Below are 27,653 nucleotides of genomic sequence, written 5' to 3'. Positions count from 1 at the left end.
TCCTGCTGGGAGTCTCAAGGATTTCTCGGATAGTTAGTCAAACCTGTGATTTGATTTGGCAGCGACTCCGGGAAGCGGTAATGCCAGAGCCCAAGGCAGAGGATTGGATCTGAATTGCTGAGGGTTTTCATGTCAATGCACATTTTCCTAACTGTATTGGGGCACTGGATGGCAAACACATACGTGTTAAGAAGCCACCTTACTCAGGGTCCTGGTACTACAATTATAAACAGTGTTTTTCTGTCGTGCTAATGTCCTTGGCTGACAGTACTTACAAGTGTATCATTGTGGATATTGGGGCCTATGGGAGCACTGCAGATTTGCGCATTTTCAGTACTTCTAGAATGTGTGAGAGACTTCGAGTCAACCAGCTTGCCCTACCAGAGCCCAGATTGCTGCCAGGTTCTGCGGGACCACTGGCTCCATTTGTTATTGTAGCTGATGAAGGGTTTGCTTTGACACCACATGTCATGCGCAGGGCTGCCTTAGGTGTTCAGGCGCCCTGTGCGAGATAATCTTGTGCCCCCCCCCACCCCCGTTCACGGAAACCTACACAAAGAGGAAAACTTTTTTTTTTATTGCAGATAATTTAAGTGCAAACAAGTACAATCATACCCAGTGTCACCCATAGCCAGTCTCCTGCCCCACTTAATCATACCCTGTCACCTTTGCCCAGTCCCCTGCCCCCCTTAATCATACCCAGTGTCACCCAGAGCCAGTCCCCTGCCCCCTTAATCATACCCTGTCACCTTTACCCAGTCCCCTGCCCTTCTTAATCATACCCAGTGTCACCCTTACCCAGTCCTTTGCCACCTCAATTAGACTATGCCCCCCTTAATCATACCCAGTGTCACCCATAGCCAGTCCTTTGCCCCCTTAATAATATCCTGTCACCTTTACCCAGTCCCCTGCCCCCCTTAATCATACCCAGTGTCAACCAAAGCCAGTCCCCTGCCCCTTAGTCATGCCAAGTGTCACCGTTATCCAGTCCGCTGCCCCCTTAATCATACCCAGTGTCTGTCACCCTTATCTAGTCCCCTGCCCCCCTTAATTAGACACTACCCCTATTTAATGAAAGATATTTGGTAAAAAATAAAAATAAAAAAATAAGAACAGGTACTCACTATTTGAAGTCTTCTGCTCCCTCCCTGTCTGCAGAGCACCGGCAGCCACCCTCACACATTGAGCGGATCCTTCCGCGGCTCTCTGTGAAGGCGCAGCCCTTGGACACTGAGCCTGCGCCCCTAAGCTCCTCCTCCACGCTCCGGAACCTGACCTGGCAGCTGCAGCGGCTCAGCTCTCCAGGCTCGCCTCACACAATCTCTGGCCGGCCTGCTATAAGAGACTGACTACGAGCTGTCGGCCACCAGGCGCCCCTGTTGCCATGGCGCCCTGTGCGACCGCACAGCTCGCACACCCGAAAGGCCGGCCCTGGTCATACAGCCCTTCCGCAGACGCAACCTGGATGACAGCAGATGTATATTTAACTATCTAGCTGAGTAGAGCCCGTAGGTATATTAAATGTGCGTTTGGAATACTCTCACACAAGTGGAGAGTATTACTGTCATCCATACAGATGTCGCTGGACAATGCCACACTGGTTATTAAAGCATGTGTGATCCTGCATAACTTCGTCAGGATTCATGATGCTCCGTCAGAAATTGATGATGTTACACTTGGTACTTCTTCTTCATCTGGAGGGTTGGACCCTATATGGACGACCTGGAACAGCAGGGCTTGCAGTTCGGGCCCTCTATGAGCAATATTTTTCAAGTTCTAAGGGTGCATTGCCGTGGCAGATAGACGTAGTTCATGGCAGACTATGAAGTGTCTGGACTTAGTATTTGTTGTTTTCTAGTGAGTTATTATTTTTTTTTTGGGGGGGTTATATGTAGATAGTGTAGGGACTCACAAGACAAAGCGGACCCTTGACGTGGGCTTGTGGGCTGGGGTTAAAATGTAGCCCCATAAAAAATTAATATCTATATTGTCAATCATGTTCAATGATAACATGTTAGTGATTATATAATTAATTTTTTGGACTACAATAACCCTCTAATACCTCTTAAATAAGTAATGTTGTAATAGGTTTGTAGATGAATAGGAGCATGAGGCGCACATGGGCGGCACTGTCACGGATGGTGTTGCAGAAAGCTGGAACTTATAAATAAACATCCGACTGGCTTGATCCCAAACTAAGGAGCATATGGGTGAGCCCTATAAAACCCCTAGAGCTCTCCCAGACTGCTATGCCCATGCAAAGGTCTTAATGGTAGACAAATGCATGCCCTTGTACCCTATACTATGTGACACCTGAAAACCCTACAATAGTGAGGGCACACGACCACCGGCTCCCTGCACTTAATACGGACGGAGTCAGGGTCACCTACAATCAAGCCAGCAAGAAAACACAAATAAAGGAAACAGACTTATCTAAGGAATCAGGAGAAGCAGCCTCCAGCAGTGAACACAATCCAGGAAGAAGTATAAACCGCAAAGTGAGGCAGTATGGAAGGGAATATAAAGGGAGACAATCAGTGCAAATAGGTGACAGCTGGGAGAAGGAAAGGAGATTAGAAAGTGAAACCAAAACAAAGAACATCATACAACAAAAGGTAGAGGAGAACGTCTGCCAGATCCTCTCACAGAGCTGGCGGTGACAGTACCCCTCCCTCTACGGGTGGACTCCGGACACTCAGAGCCCACCTTCTCAGGATGAGACCTATGGAAAGCCGTGATGAGACGAGTGGCCTTAATGTCCGCCACTGGGACCCACATCCTCTCCTCAGGACCATAACCCTCCCACGGTACTGGAAAGAACCGCAGATAATGCAAGAATCCACAATCCTAGAGACCTGAAATTCAAGATTACTATCAACAACAATCAGAGAAGGAGGCAAAGAGGAGGGTACAGTGGGTTGGACATAAGGTTTTAATAGGGACCTGTGAAAAACATTATGGATCTTCCAAGTCTGCGGAAGATCAAGATGGAAGGCAACGGGATTAATGACAGATAAGATCTTGTAAGGCCCAATAAACCTAGGACCTAACTTCCAGGAGGGAACCTTCAGTTTGATATTCTTTGTAGACAACCACACCAGATCACCCACATTCAGGTCCGGACCAGGCACACGTCTCTTATCCTCCACACGCTTATATCTCTCACTCATCCTCTTCAGATTACCCTGAATCTTTTGCCAAATAAATGACAAAGACGAGGAAAATCTCTCCTCATCAGGTAAACCAGAAGACCCCTCTCTAGAGAATGTCCCAAACTGCGGATGAAACCCATATGCACCAAAAAAATGGTGACTTATCAGAGGACTCCTGGCAACGGTTATTTAAAGCAAACTCAGCAAGGGACAAAACACCAATCATCCTGATTCTCCGCCACAAAACAGCGCAGATATGTCTCCAGATTCTGATTGACGCGTTCGGTCTGACCATTCGACTGCGGGTGAAAAGCAGAAGAGAACGACAACCGAACCCCCAAGTGAGAACAGAAGGCCTCCCAGAATCTGGAAACAAATTGCGTGCCCCTATCAGAAATGAAGTCTGAAGGAATGCATGCAATTTAACAATGTGATCAACAAACGCTTGCGTCAGCGTCTTAGCATTGGGTAATCCAGGAAAGGGAATGAAATGTGCCATTTTGCTAAAACGGTCCACTACTACCAGAATCACAGTCTTCCCTGAGGAACGAGGCAGGTCCGTAATGAAGTCCATGGACAGAAGCGTCCAAGGACGGGAAGGAATGGGTAACAGGAGGAGAGAACCCGATGGCCGTGAATGAGGGACCCTGGCACGAGTACAGGTCTCACAGGCTGCCACAAGACCCTCAGCCGTCTTACGAAGAGCCGGCCACCAGAATCTCAGAGCAATGAGATCCACTGTGGCTCTGCTCCCCGGGTGCCCAGCAAGGACAGTATCGTGGTGCTCCTTAAAAACCTTGTGTCATAAAACGAGAGGAACAAACAACCTCCCAGGGGGACAAAGATCAGGAGCCTCTGCCTGGGCTGCCTGAACCTCTGCCTCCAAATCAGGATAAAGAGCAGAGACGACCACCCCTTCAGCCAAAATGGGACTCGGGTCTTCAAAGTTCCCCCCTCCCAGAAAACAACGTGACAGGGCATCTGCCTTCACATTTTTAACCCCAGGGCGGAAAGTAACAGCAAAATTAAACCTAGAAAAGAACAAAGACCATCTGGCCTGTCTCGGGTTCAGACGCTTGGCCAATTCCAAGTAGGCCAGATTCTTATGGTCTGTAAACACGGTAATAGGGTGTCTGGCTCCCTCTGACCAATGGCGCCATTCCTCAAAAGCTAATTTGATGGCCAACAACTCCCTATCTCCCACATCGTAATTTCTCTCTGCAGAGGAGAGTTTTCTTGAGAAAAAGGCACACGGTCGCCATTTGGCAGGAGAGGGACCCTAAAATAAGACCGCACCCACACCCACCTCAGAAGCGTCCACCTCAACAATAAAAGGTAGAGAGACATCAAAATGACCCTCAGGGGTATTGAAGGCTGTCTTCCGTTCGTCCCCTTCCCTGACCCTGACTAGGTTGTATGCCCCTCTTAAATCCAACTTAGAAAAAACCTTAGCCCCAACAATCTGGTTAAACAGGTCTGGGATCAGAGGAAGCGGATATGGGTCACAAACCGTGATAAGGTTTAGCTCCCTGAAATCCAGACAAGGTCTTAAAGAACCATCTTTTGTCTTAACAAAAAAAAAAAACTGCGGCAACAGGTGACTTGGAGGGTCGGATGTGTCCCTTTCTCAGGCTCTCAGAGATATAAGTACGCATAGCAACTCTTTCAGGTTTATAATGTCACGGATGGTGTTGCAGAAAGCTGGAACTTATAAATAAACATCCGACTGGCTTGATCCCAAACTAAGGAGGATATGGGTGAGCCCTATAAAACCCCTAGAGCTCTCCCAGACTGCTATGCCCATGCAAAGGTCTTAATGGTAGACGAATGCATGCCCTCGTACCTTATACTATGTGACACCTGAAAACCCTACAATAGTGAGGGGACACGACCACCGGATCCCTGCACTTAATACGGACGGAGTCAGGGTCACCTACAATAAGCCAGCAAGAAAACACAAATAAAGGAAACAGACTTATCTGAGGAATCAGGAGAAGCAGCCTCCAGCAGTGAACACAATCCAGGAAGAAGTATAAATCGCAAAGTGAGGCAGTATGGGAGGGAATATAAAGGGAGACAATCAGTACAATAGGTGACAGCTGGGAGAAGGAAAGGAGATTAGAAAGTGAAACCAAAACAAAGAACATCATACAACAGGTAGAGAAGAACGTCTGCCAGATCGTCTCACAGAATTGGCGGTGACAGGCACGCTCCCATTCAACTTCTATGGAAGAAGAGGGGATTAGCGCTTGGTGGTGGACGGTGCCCAGGAAATCTGGGCTCCTCCAGCCACAGCGCTCCCAGCTCCATTCTCGATATAGGTGCGGGTCCTATCAGACAATGGTGGCATATCCTTTCGATGGGAATCCCCTTTTAATGCATTACTTTGTAAAATGTTCTAAATCCTACTAAAATCAAAGCCAGAAGCTAGGTTTTATTTTTCTTGCAGAGTATAAATTATAACCATAAAAAAAAAGCATACTCACGTCCTCACATCCAGCACTGGTCTCAAGAAGTTGAGTTGGCGGATGTATATATAGGGCTTCTTCTGGCGGCCACCCTCGCCACTATGTCCTATTGCCTGCATGCATTCTCGCCGGTACTGATCTCGGCAGGACTGCCAGCGGGTCTTCACACGTTTGACTGTAGAAATATGACATAATAACCTTTCAATAGGATTATATACATACACAATGATAACTGCACATGGAAAAACCCCCAAAAAATAAACAATATTAGCAATGATTTTGATTATAAAGGGCTTATTGCAAAAGTCGGTAGCTACCATTTATTAAGTATAGGACATTAATAAAATACTTTTTATAATATATATTGTTTCAATATATTTCCCAATAATCTTGTTACCGACATTTTTACATAATGTCATACAGTTATTGTCTGCATGTTTAAAATAAAACCATACAATCCATCAGGGGCGTAGCTAGAAATGACTGGGCCCCATAGCAAAAAAAAAAATTATGGGCCCCCCCCTCCCGGATCTCCTACCCCCACATACCTCTCAGACCTCCCACCCCTTCCAGAGCTACCACCCAAATACCCCTCCAGGAACTCCCACCCCAACATCCCCATACCCCTCCTAGACCTCCCACCCCCACACCCATCCTAAATCTCTCACCACCAGTCCCCAGATATAATGGTCCAGACATCAAGTGTCCTGCTCCCCCTCCTGCCTATATAATCGTCCAGACCTCCAGGTTCCTCCTTCCCCCTACACCCCATATATAATGGTCCAGACCTCCAGGGTCCTGCTCCCCCCCTAAATAGAATGGTCCAGACCTCCAGTGTCCTGTTCCCCCCTATATAATGGTCCAGACCTCCAGGGTCCTGATCCCCCCTCCTCCCCAGATATAATGGTCCAGACCTCGGGGATCCCACTCCCCACTCCTCCCAAGATATAATGGTCCAGACCACTAGTGTCCTGTTCCCCCTATATAATGGTCCAGACCAGACCTCCAGGGACCCGCTCCCCCCTTCTCCTTAAATGTACTGGTCCAGACCTCCAGGGTCCTGCTTCCCCCTTCTCCTTAAATGTTCTGGTCCAGACCTCCAGGGTCCTGCTCCCCCCTCCTCCCCAAATATAATGGTCCTGGACCAGTCTCAGAGTCAGCCAGGCCTCACCTCACAGACACTTGAACGTCCGTCGGCCCACACTCCAGCAGTGCTGCCAGGCCCAGCAGCTTCGCTGTACGCTCTGCCTCCTCCACTTCCAGCCAGTAGGACTGCTGCCCAGACTGGGAGCGGGACTATACCCTCTCCTCACTGCAGGTACATCTCTCAGCCGCACTGCCCACAGCCTGCAGGCCCTGCAGATAGCGCTTTCTCTGTCTGTCCTAGAGGGGCCTGCGACCCCTGTAGCTATGCCACATGAACTCTTTTTTTTTTATCCTCAGCCTGTGGCCTGGGCCCCCAGTGGCGTAGGGCCCCATAGCCATTGCTATGGCTGCTATGGCAATCCCTACACCCATGCAATCCATCTACAGTGACCATGCTTGCACAGTACGGGTACATTAGCTGATTTATCCAAGCAATTGTGTTCCCAGCCAAATGATAGGGTGGCACGTTTTCACAATACTACCCAAGCATGTGCACTACTGATGGATAGCAGGGTTGTTGTAACCATGGAAACGTGACAGGGATTTAAAAGTTTATCCAAAGTTTTACATTTACATACAGGGACAAAATATATGCAGATATACTGCTGTTTAGAATCTACAACTCAAAGCATGTCCAGACATAATAAAGCGACCTGCCTACAGAAGGGCATGATGGAAATTATACTATCACTACAGCAGGACATACTACGGTGGTCAAGGCTGCTGTCATGAATCAGTAAGTGACCAGTAATAAGCCTTTAAAATTCATACAGAAAAAAAGGTTGCTTTATTTAAAAAACGGTGATTGAATCAATCATTTACATGTATTTTTTATGATGCATTAAAATATATCTGTTGTCCACAAAAAAATATTCAAAATACCACATACAAGGACATAAAAACATTCTTAAAATTAATGCATACTATTGAAAAGGAATACACATATGCATGGGTTAGCGTAACTAATTTGAGACGTTTTGCGGAATTGGCCTTCTCCCACTCATGGGCCAGCATCTCCTGTGTCACCTCATCCCAGCCACACTCCTTAAATATTTTGTCGTGGTAGCTATCCGAGCATGTGTCCCATAGCTGGAGACGCTCTTGGATCAAAGAGATAAGTTTGGCCTAGCATTTGTAAATGATAGATCCCCAAAAAATGGATGACATACGGATGCGTTCCTTATGCATTCCATTTTTTTTTTTGCGGACCCATTGACTTGAATGGTTCCGTATATGGGCCATATACAGAACGCAAAAAACAGCCTGCAAAACGAAAATAAAGCATGGTCGTGTGAAAGAGGCCTTAGTGTCTCCATATTCTGAGAGCCATTTATTTTTTATTTTTTAGGTGATTGTCTTAAGTAGGGTCTCATTTTTTGCGGGATGAGATGACGGTTTGATTGGCACTATTTTGGGGTGCATATGACTTTTTGATCGCTTGCTATTCCACTTTTTGTGATGTAAGGTGACAAAAAATGGCTTTTTTGACATTTGTTTTTATTAGATTTTTTTTACGGTGTTCACCTGAGGGGTTAGGCCATGTGATATTTTTATAGAGCAGGTTGTTATGGACACGGCAATACCTAATATGTATACTTATTTAAATGTATTTAAGTTGTACACAATAATATCATTTTTGAAACAAAAATAAATAAATCATGTTTTAGTGTCTCCATAGTCTGAGAGCCATAGTTTATTTTTATTTTTTGGGCAATTATCTTAGGAGCGATATCAATTTTGCAGGATGAGATGACGGTTTGATTAGTACTATTTTGGGGTGCATATGACTTTTTGATCGCTTGCTATTATACTGTACTTTTAGTGATGTAAGGTGACAAAAAATTGCTTTTTTTACACCATTTTTATTTTATCTTTTTTACAGTGTTCACCTCAGGAGCTAGGTCATGTGATATTTTTATAGAGCCGGTCGATACAGATGCGGTGATACCTAATATGTCTACTTTTATTTTTTCCCTATTTTTTACAAGAGGATCTGGCTTCATGTCAGCAGAGAATCAGTCTGCATGTCATAGCAGAGAATCAGGCTTCACGTCAGCCACCACTGCAACAGTCCATTGTCAGATATTTAGGCCCAGCACACAGGCAGAGGAGAGAGGTCCCGTAACAGACAATCTGTCTTCATGTCAGCAGAGAATCAGTCTGCATGTCATAGCAGAGAATCAGGCTTCACTTCAGCCACCAGTGCAACAGTCCATTGTCATATATTTAGGCCCAGCACCCAGGCAGAGGAGAGAGGTCCCGTAACAGAGGATCTGGCTTCATGTCAGCAGAGAATCAGTCTGCATGTCATAGCAGAGAATCAGGCTTCACGTCAGCCACCAGTGCAACAGTCCATTGTCAGATATTTAGGCCCAGCACCCAGGCAGAGGAGAGAGGTCCCGTAACAGAGAATCTGTCTTCATGTCAGCAGAGAATCAGTCTGCATGTCATAGCAGAGAATCAGGCTTCACGTCAGCCACCAGTGCAACAGTCCATTGTCATATATTTAGGCCCAGCACCCAAGCAGAGGAGAGAGGTCCCGTAACAGAGGATCTGGCTTCATATCAGCAGAGAATCAGTCTGCATGTCATAGCAGAGAATCAGGCTTCACGTCAGCCACCACTGCAACAGTCCATTGTCATATATTTAGGCCCAGCACCCAGGCAGAGGAGAGAGGTCCCGTAACAGAGAATCTGTCTTCATGTCAGCAGAGAATCAGTCTGCATGTCATAGCAGAGAATCAGGCTTCACGTCAGCCACCAGTGCAACAGTCTATTGTCATATATTTAGGCCCAGCACCCAGGCAGAGGAGAGAGGTCCCGTAACAGAGAATCTGTCTTCATGTCAGCAGAGAATCAGTCTGCATGTCATAGCAGAGAATCAGGCTTCACGTCAGCCACCACTGCAACAGTCCATTGTCATATATTTAGGCCCAGCACCCAGGCAGAGGAGAGAGGTCCCATAACAGAGGATCTGGCTTCATGTCAGCAGAGAATCAGTCTGCATGTCATAGCAGAGAATCAGGCTTCACGTCAGCCACCACTGCAACAGTCCATTGTCATATATTTAGGCCCAGCACCCAGGCAGAGGAGAGAGGTCCCATAACAGAGGATCTGGCTTCATGTCAGCAGAGAATCAGTCTGCATGTCATAGCAGAGAATCAGGCTTCATGTCAGCCACTACTGCAACAGTCCATTGGCATATATTTAGGCCCAGCACCCAGGCAGAGGAGAGAGGTCCCGTAACAGAGGATCTGGCTTCATGTCAGCAGAGAATCAGTCTGCATGTCATAGCAGAGAATCAGGCTTCACGTCAGCCACCACTGCAACAGTCCATTGTCAGATATTTAGGCCCAGCACCCAGGCAGAGGAGAGAGGTCCCGTAACAGAGAATCTATCTTCATGTCAGAAGAGAATCAGTCTGCATGTCATAGCAGAGAATCAGGCTTCACGTCGCCACCAGTGCAACAGTCCATTGTCATATATTAAGGCCCAGCACCCAGGCAGAGGAGAGAGGTCCCGTAACAGAGGATCTGGCTTCATGTCAGCAGAGATTCATTCTGCATGTCATAGCAGAGAATCAGGCTTCACGTCAGCCACCACTGCAACAGTCCATTGTCAGATATTTAGGCCCAGCACCCAGGCAGAGGAGAGAGGTCCCGTAACAGAGAATCTGTCTTCATGTCAGCAGAGAATCAGTCTGCATGTCATAGCAGAGAATCAGGCTTCACGTCAGCCACCAGTGCAACAGTCCATTGTCATATATTAAGGCCCAGCACCCAGGCAGAGGAGAGAGGTCCCGTAACAGAGGATCTGGCTTCATGTCAGCAGAGATTCATTCTGCATGTCATAGCAGAGAATCAGGCTTCACGTCACCCAACATTGGAACAGTCCATTGGCATATATTTAGGCCCAGGCACCCAGGCAGAGGAGAGAGGTCCCGTAACAGAGAATCTGTCTTCATGTCAGCAGAGAATCAGTTTGCATGTCATAGCAGAGAATCAGGCTTCACGTCAGCCACCAGTGCAACAGTCCATTGTCATATATTTAGGCCCAGCACCCAGGCAAAGGAGAGAGGTCCCGTAACAGAGGATCTGGCTTCATGTCAGCAGAGAATCAGTCTGCATGTCATAGCAGAGAATCAGGCTTCACGTCAGCCACCAGTGCAACAGTCCATTGTCATATATTTAGGCCCAGCACCCAGGCAGAGGAGAGAGGTCCCGTAACAGAGGATCTGGCTTCATGTCAGCAGAGAATCAGTCTGCATGTCATAGCAGAGAATCAGGCTTCACGTAACCCAAAAATGGAACAGTCCATTGGCATATATTTAGGCCCAGGCACCCAGGCAGAGGAGAGAGGTCCCGTAACAGAGAATCTGTCTTCATGTCAGCAGAGAATCAGTTTGCATGTCATAGCAGAGAATCAGGCTTCATGTCAGCCACCACTGCAACAGTCCATTGTCATATATTTAGGCCCAGCACACAGGCAGAGGAGAGATGTCCCGTAACAGAGAATCTGTCTTCATGTCAGCAGAGAATTAGTCTGCATGTCATAGCAGAGAATCAGGCTTCACGTCAGCCACCACTGCAACAGTCCATTGTCAGATATTTAGGCCCAGCACCCAGGCAGAGGAGAGAGGTCCCGTAACAGAGAATCTGTCTTCATGCCAGCAGAGAATCAGTCTGCATGTCATAGCAGAGAATCAGGCTTCACGTCAGCCACCAGTGCAACAGTCCATTGTCATATATTTAGACCCAGCACCCAGGCAGAGGAGAGAGGTCCCGTAACAGAGGATCTGGCTTCAAGTCAGCAGAGAATCAGTCTGCATGTCATAGCAGAGAATCAGGCTTCACGTCAGCCATCACTGCAACAGTCCATTGGCATATATTTAGGCCCAGCACCCAGGCAGAGGAGAGAGGTCCCATAACAGAGAATCTGTCTTCATGTCAGCAGAGAATTAGTCTGCATGTCATAGCAGAGAATCAGGCTTCACATCAGCCACTACTGCAACAGTCCATTGTCAGATATTTAGGCCCAGCACACAGGCAGAGGAGAGATGTCCCGTAACAGAGAATCTGTCTTCATGTCAGCAGAGAATTAGTCTGCATGTCATAGCAGAGAATCAGGCTTCACGTCAGCCACCACTGCAACAGTCCATTGTCAGATATTTAGGCCCAGCACCCAGGCAGAGGAGAGAGGTCCCGTAACAGAGAATCTGTCTTCATGCCAGCAGAGAATCAGTCTGCATGTCATAGCAGAGAATCAGGCTTCACGTCAGCCACCAGTGCAACAGTCCATTGTCATATATTTAGACCCAGCACCCAGGCAGAGGAGAGAGGTCCCGTAACAGAGGATCTGGCTTCAAGTCAGCAGAGAATCAGTCTGCATGTCATAGCAGAGAATCAGGCTTCACGTCAGCCATCACTGCAACAGTCCATTGGCATATATTTAGGCCCAGCACCCAGGCAGAGGAGAGAGGTCCCATAACAGAGAATCTGTCTTCATGTCAGCAGAGAATTAGTCTGCATGTCATAGCAGAGAATCAGGCTTCACATCAGCCACTACTGCAACAGTCCATTGTCAGATATTTAGGCCCAGCACCCAGGCAGAGGAGAGAGGTCCCGTAACAGAGAATCTGGCTTCATGTCAGCAGAGAATCAGTCTGCATGTCATAGCAGAGAATCAGGCTTCACTTCAGCCACCAGTGCAACAGTCCATTGTCATATATTTAGGACCCGGCACCCAGACAGAGGAGAGGTTCATTCAACTTTGGGTAGCCTCGCAATATAATGGTAAAAGGAAAATAAAAATAGGATTGAATGAGGAAGTGCCCTGGAGTACAATAATATATGGTTAAGGTGAGGTAGTTAATGTCTAATCTGCACAAGGGATGGACAGGTCCTGTGGGATCCATGCCTTGTTTATTTTTATGAACGTCAGCTTGTCCACATTGGCTGTAGACAGGCGGCTGCGTTTGTCTGTAATGACGCTCCCTGCCGTGCTGAATACACGTTCAGACAAAACGCTGGCCGCCGGGCAGGCCAGCACCTCCAAGGCATAAAAGGCTAGCTCTGGCCACGTGGACAATTTAGAGACCCAGAAGTTGAATGGGCCGAACCATCAGTCAGTATGTGGAGGGGTGTGCACACGTACTGTTCCACCATGTTAGTGAAATGTTGCCTCCTGCTAACACGTTGCGTATCAGTTGGTGGTGCAGTTAGCTGTGGCGTGTTGACAAAACTTTTCCACATCTCTGCCATGCTAACCCTGCCCTCAGAGGAGCTAGCAGTGACACAGCTGCCTTGGCGACCTCTTGCTCCTCCTCTGCCTTGGCCTTGGGCTTCCACTTGTTCCCCTGTGACATTTGGGAATGCTCTCAGTAGCGCGTCTACCAACGTGCGCTTGTACTCGCGCATCTTCCAATCACGCTCCAGTGAAGGAAGTAAGGTGGGCTCATTGTCTTTGTACCGTGGATCCAGCAGGGTGGCAACCCAGTAGTCCGCACACGTTAAAATGTGGGCAACTCTGCTGTCGTTGCGCAGGCACTGCAGCATGTAGTCGCTCATGTGTGCCAGGCTGCCCAGGGGTAAGGGCAAGCTGTCCTCTGTGGGAGGCGTATCGTCATCGCCCTGCCTTTCCCCCCAGCCACGCACCAGTGATGGGCCCGAGTTGCGTTGGGTGCCACCCCACTGTGACCATGCTTCATCCTCATCCTCCTCCACCTCCTCCTCATCCTCGTTCTGCTCGTCCTCCAGTAGTGGGCCCTGGCTGGCCACATTTGTACCTGGCCTCTGCTGTTGCAAAAAACCTCCCTCTGAGTCACTTCGAAGAGACTGGCCTGAAAGTGCTAAAAATGACCCCTCTTCCTCCTCCTCCTCCTCCTCCTGGGCCACCTCCTCTTCCATCATCGCCCTAAGTGTTTTCTCAAGGAGACATAGAAGTGGTATTGTAACGCTGATAACGGCGTCATCGCCACTGGCCATGTTGGTGGAGTACTCGAAACAGCGCAACAGGGCACACAGGTCTCGCATGGAGGCCCAGTCATTGGTGGTGAAGTGGTGCTGTTCTGTAGTGCGACTGACCCGTGCGTGCTGCAGCTGAAACTCCACTATGGCCTGCTGCTGCTCGCACAGTCTGTCCAGCATGTGCAAGGTGGAGTTCCACCTGGTGGGCACGGCGCATATGAGGCGGTGAGCGGGAAGGCCGAAGTTACACTGTAGCGCAGACAGGCGAGCAGCGGCAGGATGTGAACGCTGGAAGCGCGAACAGACGGCCCGCACTTTATGCAGCAGCTCTGACATGTCGGGGTAGTTGTGAATGAACTTCTGCACCACCAAATTCAGCACATGCGCCAGGCAAGGGATGTGCGTCAAACCGGCTAGTCCCAGAGCTGCAACGAGATTTCGCCCATTATAGCACACCACCAGGCCGGGCTTGAGGCTCACCGGCAGCAACCACTCGTCGGTCTGTTGTTCTATACCCCGCCACAACTCCTGTGCGGTGTGGGGCCTGTCCCCCAAACATATGAGTTTCAGAATAGCCTGCTGATGTTTACCCCGGGCTGTGCTGAAGTTGGTGGTGAAGGTGTGTGGCTGACTGGATGAGCAGGTGGAAGAAGAGGAGGAGGAAGCCGAGAAGGAGGAGGTGGCAACAGGAGGCAAAGAATGTTGCCCTGCGATCCTTGGCGGTGGAAGGACGTGCGCCAAACAGCTCTCCGCCTGGGGCCCAGCTGCCACTACATTTACCTAGTGTGCAGTTAGGGAGATATAGCGTCCCTGGCCGTGCTTACTGGTCCATGTATCTGTGGTTAGGTGGACCTTGCTACAGATGGCGTTGCGCAGTGCACACTTGATTTTATCGGATACTTGGTTGTGCAGGGAAGGCACGGCTCTCTTGGAGAAGTAGTGGCGGCTGGGAACAACATACTGTGGGACAGCAAGCGACATGAGCTGTTTGAAGCTGTCTCTGTCCACCAGCCTAAATGACAGCATTTCATAGGCCAGTAGTTTAGAAATGCTGGCATTCAGGGCCAGGGATCGACAGTGGCTAGGTGGGAATTTACGCTTTCTCTCAAATGTTTGTGAGATGGAGAGCTGAACGCTGCCATGTGACATGGTTGAGATGCTTGGTGACGGAGGTGGTGGTGGTGTTGGTGGTACATCCCCTGTTTGCTGGGCGGCAGGTGCCAACGTTCCTCCAGAGGCGGAGGAAGAGGCCGAGGCGGCAGCAGCAGAAGAGGCCGAGGCGGCAGCAGCAGAAGATGCCGAGGCGGCAGCAGCAGAAGAGGTAGCAGGGGGAGCCTGAGTGACTTCCTTGTTTTTAAGGTGTTTACTCCACTGCAGTTCATGCTTTGCATGCAGGTGCCTGGTCATGCAGGTTGTGCTAAGGTTCAGAACGTTAATGCCTCGCTTCAGGCTCTGATGGCACAGCGTGCAAACCACTCGGGTCTTGTCGTCAGCACATTGTTTGAAGAAGTGCCATGCCAGGGAACTCCTTGAAGCTGCCTTTGGGGTGCTCGGTCCCAGATGGCGGCAGTCAGTAGCAGGCGGAGTCTCTTGGCGGCGGGTGTTCTGCTTTTGCCCACTGCTCCCTCTTTTGCTACGCTGTTGGCTCGGTCTCACCACTGTCTCTTCCTCCGAACTGTGAAAGTCAGTGGCACGACCTTCATTCCATGTGGGGTCTAGGACCTCATCGTCCCCTGCATCGTCTTCCACCCAGTCTTGATCCCTGACCTCCTGTTCAGTTTGCACACTGCAGAAAGACGCAGCAGTTGGCACCTGTGTTTCGTCATCATCAGAGACTTGCTGAGGTGGTATTCCCATGTCCTCATCATCAGGAAACATAAGTGGTTGTGCGTCAGTGCATTCTATGTCTTCCACCGCTGGGGAAGGGCTAGGTGGATGCCCTTGGGAAAACCTGCCAGCAGAGTCTTCAAACAGCATAAGAGACTGCTGCATAACTTGAGGCTCAGACAGTTTCCCTGATATGCATGGGGGTGATGTGACAGACTGATGGGGTTGGTTTTCAGGCGCCATCTGTGCGCTTTCTGCAGAAGACTGGGTGGGAGATAATGTGAACGTGCTGGATCCACTGTCGGCCACCCAATTGACTAATGCCTGTACCTGCTCAGGCCTTACCATCCTTAGAACGGCATTGGGCCCCACCATATATCGCTGTAAATTCTGGCGGCTACTGGGACCTAAGGTAGTTGGTACACTAGGACGTGTGGATGTGGCAGAACGGCCACGTCCTCTCCCAGCACCAGAGGGTCCACTAACACCACCACGACCATGTCCACGTCCGCGTCCCTTACTAGATGTTTTCCTCATTGTTATCGTTCACCACAACAACAAAAATATTATTTGGCCCAATGTATTGAATTCAAATTCAGGCCTTTTTTTTACAGACACCTAACACTATCTGGCTATCTATTTAGGTACTGCATTACACTAATACAGGCACAGCAGTAACCACCGATTTAGCTGACTATGAATTTGAGGCCTAGTATTTAGGCGCTGGGTGACAGGTATACGTTTTACGGAAGGAATTAGACTGGGATATGCACAGTAGCGTGTGTGTGAAGTTATTGAGAATGACCCTATGTGCACCTTGATTCTGATATACCCTTTCAGGGATGTATTTAAAGTAGGCCTGATACAGCAGAAACCACTAAATTAGGAAATTGCTAAATTGGGAATTGTATTTCAACCCAGAACAAAAAATGTGCTTTGACGGACACTAAATAACTTGCCCAGCCACAACAGTACAGCAGTAACGACAGATTTAGCTGGATATAAATTTGAGGCCTAGTATTTAGGCGCTGGGTGACAGGTATAGGTTTACTGACAGAATTTGACTTGGAAATGCACAGTAGCGTGTGTGTGAAGTTATTCAGAATGACCCTATGTGCACCTTGAATCTGATATACCCTTTTAGGGATAGATTTCAAATAGCTCTGATACAGCAGAAATTACTAAATTAGGAAATTGCTAAATTGGGAATTGTATTTCAACCCAGAACAAAAAATGTGCGTTGACGGACACTAAATAACTTGTCCAGCCACAACAGTACAGCAGTAACGACAGATTTAGCTAGATATAAATTTGAGGCCTAGTATTTAGGCGCTGGGTGACAGGTATAGGTTTACTGACAGAATTAGACTTGGAAATGCACAGTAGCGTGTGTGTGAAGTTATTCAGAATGACCCTATGTGCACCTTGAATCTGATATACCCTTTTAGGGATAGATTTCAAATAGCTCTGATACAGCAGAAACCAATAAATTAGGAAATTGCTAAATTGGGAATTGTATTTCAACCCAGAACAAAAACTGTGCTTTGACGGACACTAAATAACTTGCCCAGCCACAACAGTGCAGCAGTAACGACAGATTTAGCTGGATATAAATTTGAGGCCTAGTATTTAGGCGCTGGGTGACAGGTATACGTTTTACGGACAGAATTAGACTGGGATATGCACAGTAGCGTTTGTGTGAAGTTATTGAGAATGAAGCTATCAGCACCTAGATTCTGATATACCCTTTTAGGGATGTATTTAAAGTAGGCCTGATACAGCAGAAACCACTAAATTAGGAAATTGCTAAATTGGGAATTGTATTTCAACCCAGAACAAAAAATGTGCTTTGAAGGACACTAAATAACTTGCCCAGCCACAACAGTACAGCAGTAACGACAGATGTAGCTGGATATAAATTTGAGGCCTAGTATTTAGGCGCTTTGTGACAGGTATAGGTTTACTGACAGAATTAGACTTGGAAATGCACAGTAGCGTGTGTGTGAAGTTATTCAGAATGACCCTATGTGCACCTTGAATCTGATATACCCTTTTAGGGATAGATTTGAAATAGCTCTGATACAGCAGAAACCACTAAATTAGGAAATTGCTAAATTGGGAATTGTATTTCAACCCAGAACAAAAAATGCGCTTTGACGGACACTAAATAACTTGCCCAGCCGCAACAGTACAGCAGTAACGACAGATGTAGCTGGATATAAATTTGAGGCCTAGTATTTAGGCGCTGGGTGACAGGTATAGGTTTACTGACAGAATTAGACTTGGAAATGCACAGTAGCGTGTGTGTGAAGTTATTCAGAATGACCCTATGTGCACCTTGAATCTGATATACCCTTTTAGGGATAGATTTCAAATAGCTCTGATACAGCAGAAATTACTAAATTAGGAAATTGCTAAATTGGGAATTGTATTTCAACCCAGAACAAAAAATGTGCGTTGACGGACACTAAATAACTTGTCCAGCCACAACAGTACAGCAGTAACGACAGATTTAGCTAGATATAAATTTGAGGCCTAGTATTTAGGCGCTGGGTGACAGGTATAGGTTTACTGACAGAATTAGACTTGGAAATGCACAGTAGCGTGTGTGTGAAGTTATTCAGAATGACCCTATGTGCACCTTGAATCTGATATACCCTTTTAGGGATAGATTTCAAATAGCTCTGATACAGCAGAAACCAATAAATTAGGAAATTGCTAAATTGGGAATTGTATTTCAACCCAGAACAAAAACTGTGCTTTGACGGACACTAAATAACTTGCCCAGCCACAACAGTGCAGCAGTAACGACAGATTTAGCTGGATATAAATTTGAGGCCTAGTATTTAGGCGCTGGGTGACAGGTATACGTTTTACGGACAGAATTAGACTGGGATATGCACAGTAGCGTTTGTGTGAAGTTATTGAGAATGAAGCTATCAGCACCTAGATTCTGATATACCCTTTTAGGGATGTATTTAAAGTAGGCCTGATACAGCAGAAACCACTAAATTAGGAAATTGCTAAATTGGGAATTGTATTTCAACCCAGAACAAAAAATGTGCTTTGAAGGACACTAAATAACTTGCCCAGCCACAACAGTACAGCAGTAACGACAGATGTAGCTGGATATAAATTTGAGGCCTAGTATTTAGGCGCTTTGTGACAGGTATAGGTTTACTGACAGAATTAGACTTGGAAATGCACAGTAGCGTGTGTGTGAAGTTATTCAGAATGACCCTATGTGCACCTTGAATCTGATATACCCTTTTAGGGATAGATTTCAAATAGCTCTGATACAGCAGAAACCACTAAATTAGGAAATTGCTAAATTGGGAATTGTATTTCAACCCAGAACAAAAAATGCGCTTTGACGGACACTAAATAACTTGCCCAGCCGCAACAGTACAGCAGTAACGACAGATGTAGCTGGATATAAATTTGAGGCCTAGTATTTAGGCGCTGGGTGACAGGTATAGGTTTACTGACAGAATTAGACTTGGAAATGCACAGTAGCGTGTGTGTGAAGTTATTCAGAATGACCCTATGTGCACCTTGAATCTGATATACCCTTTTAGGGATAGATTTAAAATAGCTCTGATACAGCAGAAACCACTAAATTAGGAAATTGCTAAATTGGGAATTGTATTTCAACCCAGAAAAAAAACTGTGCTTTGACGGACACTAAATAACTTGACCAGCCACACCAGTAACGACAGATTTAGCTGGATATAAACTTGAGGCCTAGTATTTAGGCGCTGGGTGACAGGTATACGTTTACTGACAGAATTAGACTGGGATATGGACAAAAAATAACCACACTATTGATGGTTAAATGCACTTGGTGTGACAGCTTGACCAACCACACTACTGAGGGTTAAATGCACTTGGTGACAGGCGCAGCTTGCCCCTGATGTAGTATATGGCCAAAAAATAAACAGACTATTGCTGGTTAAATGCACTTGGTGTGACAGCTTGACCAACCACACTACTGAGGGTTAAATGCACTTGGTGACAGGCGCAGCTTGCCCCTGATGTAGTATATGGCCAAAAAATAAACAGACTATTGCTGGTTAAATGCACTTGGTGTGACAGCTTGACCAACCACACTACTGAGGGTTAAATGCACTTGGTGACAGGCGCAGCTTGCCCCTGATGTAGTATATGGCCTAAAAATAAACAGACTATTGCTGGTTAAATGTACTTGGTGTGACAGCTTCACCCTGATGTAGGATTTAGCCAAAAAACAACCACACCATTGAGGGTTAAATGCACTTGGTGACAGCTTGCCCCTGATGTAGTATATGGCCAAAAAATAAACTGACTATTGCTGGTTAAATGCACTTGGTGTGACAGCTTCACCCTGATGTAGGATTTAGCCAAAAAACAACCACACCATTCAGTGTTAAAGGCACTTGGTGACAGGCTCAGCTTGCCCCTGATGTAGTATATGGCCAAAAAATAAACAGACTATTGCTGGTTAAATTCACTTGGTGTGACAGCTGCTTGACCCTGATGTAGGCTTTAGCCAAAAAACAACCACACCATTGAGGGTTAAATGCACTTAGTGACAGGCGCAGCTTGCCCCTGATGCAGTATATGGCCAAAAAATAAACAGACTATTGCTGGTTAAATGCACTTGGTGTGACAGCTTGACCCTGATGTAGGCTTTAGCCAAAAAACAACCACAAGGTTAAATGCACTTGATGGCAGCTTGTGCTGGCGCAACACAAGACACAAAATGGCCGCCGATCACCCCAGAAAAAAGTGACAAACGCTCTGGGCAGCCTAAAAACAGTGAGCAATTCAATAGCAGCAGTTCAATCATCCACAGCTGCAGATCGATCAATGGATGGAGTCTTTTGGAGGAGTTAATCAGCCTAACCTCGCCCTACTGTCGCAGCTGCAACCTCTCCCTACGCTAATCAGAGCAGAGTGATGGGCGGCGCTATGTGACTCCAGCTTAAATAGAGGCTGGGTCACATGGTGCTCTGGCCAATCACAGCCATGCCAATAGTAGGCATGGCTGTGACGGCCTCTTGGGGCAAGTAGTATGACGCTTGTTGATTGGCTGCTTTGCAGCCTTTCAAAAAGCACCAAGAAAGCGACGAACACCGAACCCGAACCCGGACTTTTACAAAAATGTCCGGGTTCGAGTCCGTGTAACGGACACCCCAAAATTCGGTACGATCCCGAACTATACAGTTCGGGTTCGCTCATCCCTAGTTGTAAGTGTATTACACACTGTAATACACTTACAGCTTCCTGCCTGTGAGATCCAGGGGGCTGGATCTCACAGGCTGTCACGGAAGGCAGCCACCATGCCTAAGGAAGGCATCGGGCTGCCTTCACTGCCATCGGGTACCCGTCACAGCAGAGCAGGGACCCGATAGCCACCCCACACTCGGCAGGATCCCGTATGTGCCGCAGTCAGCGGTGACCGCGGCAGTGCGAGGGTTAATGCGCCAGCATCTGTGCTTTCACAGCTGCCGGCGCACACAGCAGGGGTCTGGCTATCAATGACTGCCAGACCCCTGCCGCTGATCGAGAAGGCACAGCTCCTGTACCCGCCTGATCAGCCTGCCGTACATATACGGCGCTGGTCATTAAAGGGAACCTGTCACCAAAAAATCGCTTATTAAGCTGTTAATAGTACCTTATAGTGCTGCATAGTAGTGTCCTAATGCACTTTTTCTTCATTTAATCGCATTTAGCCTCCTTGACAAATCGATGTTTTATTCAGCCGCTACCCCGTGCTTCAAGTCAAGTTTGAAGTCAAGGGGGCAGCGGCCTAGGTGTCTCCAATCCTGCTCTCCCCGCCGCCTTTATTGACACGCCGGATCTCAGTGCCGGGACCGCACTCCCAGCCCGTTTGGGCCTTTATGACCAAGCGTTTTTCTTTCTTTTTTCATGGTCTCGTTCCAAGAGCTCTAACTTTTTTTATTTTTCGTCTATATAGCTTTATGAGGGCTTGTTTTTTACGGGACAAGTTGTAGTTTTTAATGGCGCCATTTTGGGGTACACATAACTTTCTGATTAACTTTTATTAACTCTTTCTGGGAGGGAGATGTGGAAAAATAGCAATACTGCCACTGCGTTTTTACGTTATAAATTTTATGGCGTTCATTTTATGGCACTGAGATCCGGCGTGTCAATAAAGGCGGCGGGAGATGTGGAAAAATAGGGAGATGTGGAAAAATAGCAATACTGCCACTGCGTTTTTACGTTACAAATTTTATGGCGTTCATTTTTCGGTACAAATAACATAATATCTTTATTTTCTGGGTCAGTACGATTACAGTGATACTAAATACTTATAATTTTTTTTGCGTTTTACTACTTTTTTGCAATAAAACCCCTTTTATTAACCCCAAAAAATATTTTGCATTGCCACTTCAGAAGACCCATAACTTTTTTTTTTTTTTTTCTATGGAGTTGTGTGAGGGTTTGAAACTGAGAATAAATGAGAAATTCTGTCTTTTTTTTTATTTTATTTTTACGGCGTTCACCATAGGGGATAATTTATGTAATATTTATGTAGTCCGGGTCATTACGGACGAGGGAATACCAAACATATGGGGGATATTTTCTTTTTGCAATTTTTTTCGTTGAAAAGCGTATTTTCAATGGGGAATAAAGCATATATTTTTTTATGGAATTTTTTTGTTTAATAAATGTGTATTTTTTTTCAATTTTTTTTACTACTTAATAGTCCCACAAGGGGACTATAATATACAGTATTTTGATTGCTTTTAAAATGTAATGCATTATCTCTATAATGCATTACATTTCAATAGCAATGCTATTCAAACATTGACCAGCAGGCTGCGCCAGAGAGGCACAGCCTGTTGGAGATAACTGAAGACAGGCTCGGGGCCCTGATCGGAAGCAAGGTAAGCTTTCCAACACATCACCTGTCAGCTTGATATACCCTAAATCTAGAAGAACATTTAATGAGGAGATCTCTCGATCCATGAGAGGTACATGGCTGGTCCCAACTTTGTTAGAAAATAAATATGTGTATCACAAAACCACAACTGAAAGACAATACATTTAAAAAGTGCCTATATTTATATCCTTTTAACCCGTATAAAATAACAGTATGTTTAGTATGAACATAAAAATGGTATTGCAGTCATAGTCATATATTATCATAGACACAGGTGTGTTTATTTTGCTGTAAACTCTCCCAACACTGGATCAGTTCACTGGGCTCAAATTGGTGAGAAGTGACTATTTGGTTGTACAGGCAATGAGAATATGAAACTTTCCAGTGGTTGAAATCAGAATCCTTAGGTGGGGGTACAGGTGAAATCCCCAGTTTGTCTAGACAAACCCCAACAAATACATCTTCTAAGTGAAGCAATTTGATAGTTGCAGACACTTTCAAAATCTTCTCTGCCAGGTCTCCAGAGAACACATAGCCAGTTCCTGAGCAAAATACAGGATATTGTTCACCTGGATACAGTGTCGGTGACATGTACCATTTACTCTTTGTATCACGATTGGGCAAATAGCCTTTCATTAAATAACCTGTGAAGTAGTTTCTGCGAGGTGGTTGATCGGGTAGTAGCAGTTTAGTGATTAAATACTCTGTATTAACAAACATGTCACTATCTGTCTTCATTACATAAGGAATTTGTGGACAGTATGTTGCTACCCATTTCAAGCCCATCAAGGTTTTCAGCACTAGGTTGTTGTAGGTGTCCTTATAATCCTGCTGTATGATGTCATGATACTTTTGACTTTCATCCACAAGAGCTTGTTCTGTTTCATTAGCAGATGCAGTATCTTTCCCTATTAAGAATAATCTCAGGGTTCGAACACCAGGAATAAGGTCTACCTTTCCCCATGTTTGCCTGATGGCTTGACGAGCTTCACTCTGCCATGTTTGTACTGCTATTAGCAGAACAAGAAAAGGACGGTTCTCCTGGCATTTATTCGGTTCATTAATAATATATTTGAAGTGGTACATGCCGGGAAACATATTGGCAGGTTCTAAAGCCTGTTCTGATATTTCAAGGGTCTCTCCTTGTCCTGATTCTTTTTTTTCACCTTTCAGGTAATGATTATCAAACCTATTTGGAAGCAACCTATAATTGTTCACAGTCAACATGAAGAAAAAGAATGCCACAGTCACAAATCCTGCCACAATGCAATGGACCACTAAGCGTTTAATGTTCAGCTTCATCAATGAACAGCAGAAGTATTGTTTTCTCAGAAACATGATGGAATTGTCAAGTATTTCTTTCCAGTTTCACATCAATATCTTTATATTTGGAAACCCATACTGTAAATCAAAAAGAAAAAGAAAAGTTGAGTATTAAATATACAGATAATTTCCAGATTAGCTTTTACCTGCATGCAAAATATGTTTTTCCCATTAAGCTGTAAGTATTTTTAAATATTGCAAGATGACAAAACACATCCATTCTGTTGAACATTGCATTTCTACAGCTATAGGCACATCTTTAATCTCATGAGCAAGGTCTGGTCAATGTCAAGGAGCCTGGGCCATTAAACACATTGTAATAATAATAATTATTTACCAAAGACCACTACCTTTCTGAACTGGTTCAGGACCCGACTAGAGGAACGGCCATACTGGACTTAGTACTAACCAATAGACCTGATAGAAGAACAGATGTGCAAGAGACACCTGGGAAATAGTGACTATAAAATAATAACCTTCCAATTGTCATTCAAATGAGTGTTTCTTCAGGGAGGAACAAAAATACCAAACTTCTAAAAAGCAAAATTTAGCCAACTAAGAGAGGCCATTGTCCTAACCAACTAGGACAAAGTCCTCTCAAATAAAAATACAGCCACAAAATTGAATATTTTTAAAAGCATCCTCAAATCTAATTGGGAGAGGTACATACCTTATGGGAATAAACGAGTAAGGAACAAGAAAAAAAAACTATGTGGATAAATAGAACTATAAAGAAAGCAATAAATGACAAAAATAGAACATTTTAAATCACTGGAGGGTAGCAAAGAAGCACTGAAAAACTATAAGGAAAAAAATAGAATATGTAAAAGACAAATAAAAGCAGCCAAACTAGAGACTCATTGCCAAAGAGAGTAAAATTAACCCTACAATGTTATTCAATTATATGAATGGTAAAATGTATAAATCTGAAGGTTTTGGCCCTTTAAAGAGTGATGAGAGGGGAATTGCAGAGAGCGATGAGGTGAAAGCAAAGCTATAAAAAAAAATTCTCCACTGTATTAACTGAGGAAAATAAACTGTCAGATGAAATGCAGAATGTAAATGTCACGGATGGTGTAACAGAAAACAAGAAGTTACAAATAAGGATCCGACTGGCTTGATCCGAAACTAAGGAACAAAAGGGTGACCCCTATTTTAGTCCTGAAACTCTCCCTGTCTTCTCAGCCCATGCAAAGATCTCTATGATAGAAAATTGCATGCCCTCGTGCCTCGACTGTATGACACCCGAACACCCTATAATAGTGAGGGGACACGACCACCGAATCCCTACACTTAATACGGAGGGAGTCAGGGTCACCTAAGATCAAGGCAACAGGAAAACACAAATAAATGAACAGACTTATCTGTGGAAGCAATAGTTGCAGTTTGCAGCATGAGCACATTCCAGGAAGTTGCAAAAACCGCAAGGTGAGGTAGTATGGGGAGGAGATATATAGGGAGGCAATCACTGCTAATAGATGACAGCTGGGAGAGGGAGGAGAGATGTCAAAACGAAAGCAAAACAAAAGAAGATCATGCAGGAGGTACTGAAGAGCGTCTATCAGAACTTCTCAAAGATCTGGTGGTGACAGTAAAAGTAAATTTCCCATTAAAAATGGCCAGTCTATCCCAGGAATAAGTGCAGCTACGTCTTAAAAATATTAAAATAGACAAATTGCAGGAATCAGATGGCATATGCCCCCGTATCCTCAGAGAATTAAGTAATGTTATAGGTAGACCCTTATTTCTGATATTTAAGGACTTTATATTGGCAGGGAGTGTTCCACAGGATTGGCGCATAACAAATGTGGTGCCAATATACAAAAAGGGGTAAAAAACAGAGCCTGGAAACTATAGATAGCTAAGTTTAGCAAATAATGCCAAATCAGCATGGCTTCATGAGGGATCGGTCATGTCAAACTTATTTAATTCGTTTGTATGAGGAGGTAAGTTCTAGACGTGACGAGTCAATACATGTCATATCTTGACTTCTCCATTTGATACTGTAACACATAAAAGGTTAGTATATAAAATGAGAATGCTTCGACTGCGGGAAAATGTCTGTATGTGGGTAAACAACTGGCTCAGTGATAAAACAGAGAGTGCTTATTAACGGTACATACTCACAGTATACTGCTACAGATGGATCTGGATAGATTGGAGGCTTGGGCAGAGAAGTGGCAGATGAGGTTTAACACTGACAAATGTAAGGTTATCCACATGGAAAGGAATAATGCAAGTCACCTGTACATACTAAATGGTGTGAGACAGTGACAGGTCACACACAGGGTAGAGGAAAGGAAGGGGTGGATAGTGCGGTCCACACCCCTGTTCCACCACAGGTGAGACCAGCTGGAAGTAATTAGGCTGGCATAAAGCACCTCCCAGGGTGTCAGCAAGGGGGGGTTTGTTACCTGTGAAAAGAAGCCTGGAGGCTCTGTGTGGTCCAAGCCAGGAGGTCTAAGAGACCAATATTCCCCAAGAGACACTGGACTGGAGAAAGTAGGCGTACTGTGCTCTGTACAGCCAGGAGGCTGTGGGACATTGGCTGAGAAAGCTGCATATGTTCACACGGTGTGAACAGGGACTTAGGTGAGTCAGAAATACTATGTTTAGTTAGAGCCTGGACGGGCGGGTGTTTATTATTTTTGTCATGTTGCTTGTGCTGGTGTATCACAATAAATGAACAGTTTGGACCTGAAACCTGGTGTCCTAAAGCTGTACCTGTGAGGATGATCCCCAGAAAGAAAGCTACCCCTCACAATGGTAAAACACTGGGTAACAATAATATGCAAAAGGACCTAGGAATTTTAGTGAACAGCAAACTAAGCTGTAAAAACCAGTGTCAGGCAGCTGCTGCCAAGGCCAATAAGATAATGGGTTGCACAAAAGGGGCATAGATGCCCCTGATGAGAACATAGTTCTACCACTTTACAAATCACTAGTCAGACCACACATGGAGTACTGTGTACAGTTCTGGGCTCCTGTGAACAAGGCAGACATAGGAGAGCTAGAGAGGGTATAGAGGAGGGCAACTAAAGTAATAACTGGAATGGGGGGGGAATGGGGGGCTGAAAGATTATCAACATTAGGGTTATTCACTTTAGAAAAAAGACGACTGAGGGGAGATCTAATTAGTATGTATAAATATATCAGGGGATAGTACAGAAATCTCTCCCATCATCTATTTATACCCAGGACTGTGACAAGGAGACAACCTCTGCCTCTGGAGCAAAGGTTTGTGCACAAACACAGAAGAGGATTTTTTACAGTAAGAGCAGTGAGACTATGGAACTCTCTGCCTGAGAAGGTGGTGATAGTGAGTTCACTAAAAGAGTTCAAGAGCGGCCTGGATATATTTCTGGAGTGATAGCTATTAGGGATGGGTCGTTGATCCAGGGAGTTATTCTGATTGCCTGATTGGAGTCGGGAAGGAATTTCTGTGTAAGTAAATTGATAAAAGTCAATTTACTGTATTATTTTCCCTTGGTTTCACGTGGTTTTAAGGGAAAATAATAGCATTCTTAATACAGAATGCTTACTAAAATGTGGGTTTAGAGGTTAAAAAAAATATATAATTAAATTACCTCATACTGTTATTTGCGCAGCCGGCATCTTTTTCTTTCAGGACCTGCCAAAGGACCTTTGATGACGTAATCACGCTTACCACGTGGTGAGTACGGTGACGTCAGCGCAGGTCCTTCTGAATGAAGATAGAAGATTTCTATCTCCATTCAGCAGGACCTGCGCTGATGTCACATCGCTCACCACGTGGTAAGCACGATTACGTCAAAGATCCTTTGGCAGGTCCTGAAAGAAAAAGATGCCGGCTGCGCAAACAACAAGATGAAGTTAATTACACATTTTTTTTAACCCCTAAAGCC

General features: G+C 45.6%; 1 protein-coding gene across 2 annotated transcripts in view; it reads right to left on the bottom strand.

Moving 5' to 3' along the window:
• Positions 1 to 22,607: 22,607 nt before the first annotated feature.
• Positions 22,608 to 27,653, bottom strand: part of LOC122943678 (beta-1,3-galactosyltransferase 2-like) — a 97,450-nt gene continuing 92,404 nt past the window's right edge. For both annotated transcript variants that reach the window (XM_044301597.1, XM_044301598.1), the window contains exon 3: positions 22,608 to 23,847. In XM_044301597.1, the coding sequence (XP_044157532.1) occupies positions 22,699 to 23,784 (1,086 nt within the window). In that variant the 5' untranslated portion in view covers positions 23,785 to 23,847 and the 3' untranslated portion in view covers positions 22,608 to 22,698. The remainder of the gene's footprint in view (positions 23,848 to 27,653) is intronic.

The sequence above is a fragment of the Bufo gargarizans genome, chromosome 7, assembly GCF_014858855.1.
Source record: "Bufo gargarizans isolate SCDJY-AF-19 chromosome 7, ASM1485885v1, whole genome shotgun sequence".
Lineage (NCBI taxonomy): Eukaryota > Metazoa > Chordata > Amphibia > Anura > Bufonidae > Bufo > Bufo gargarizans.
Note: the sequence above shows the minus strand (reverse complement) of the source record. Positions and strands in the feature narration are given on the sequence as shown.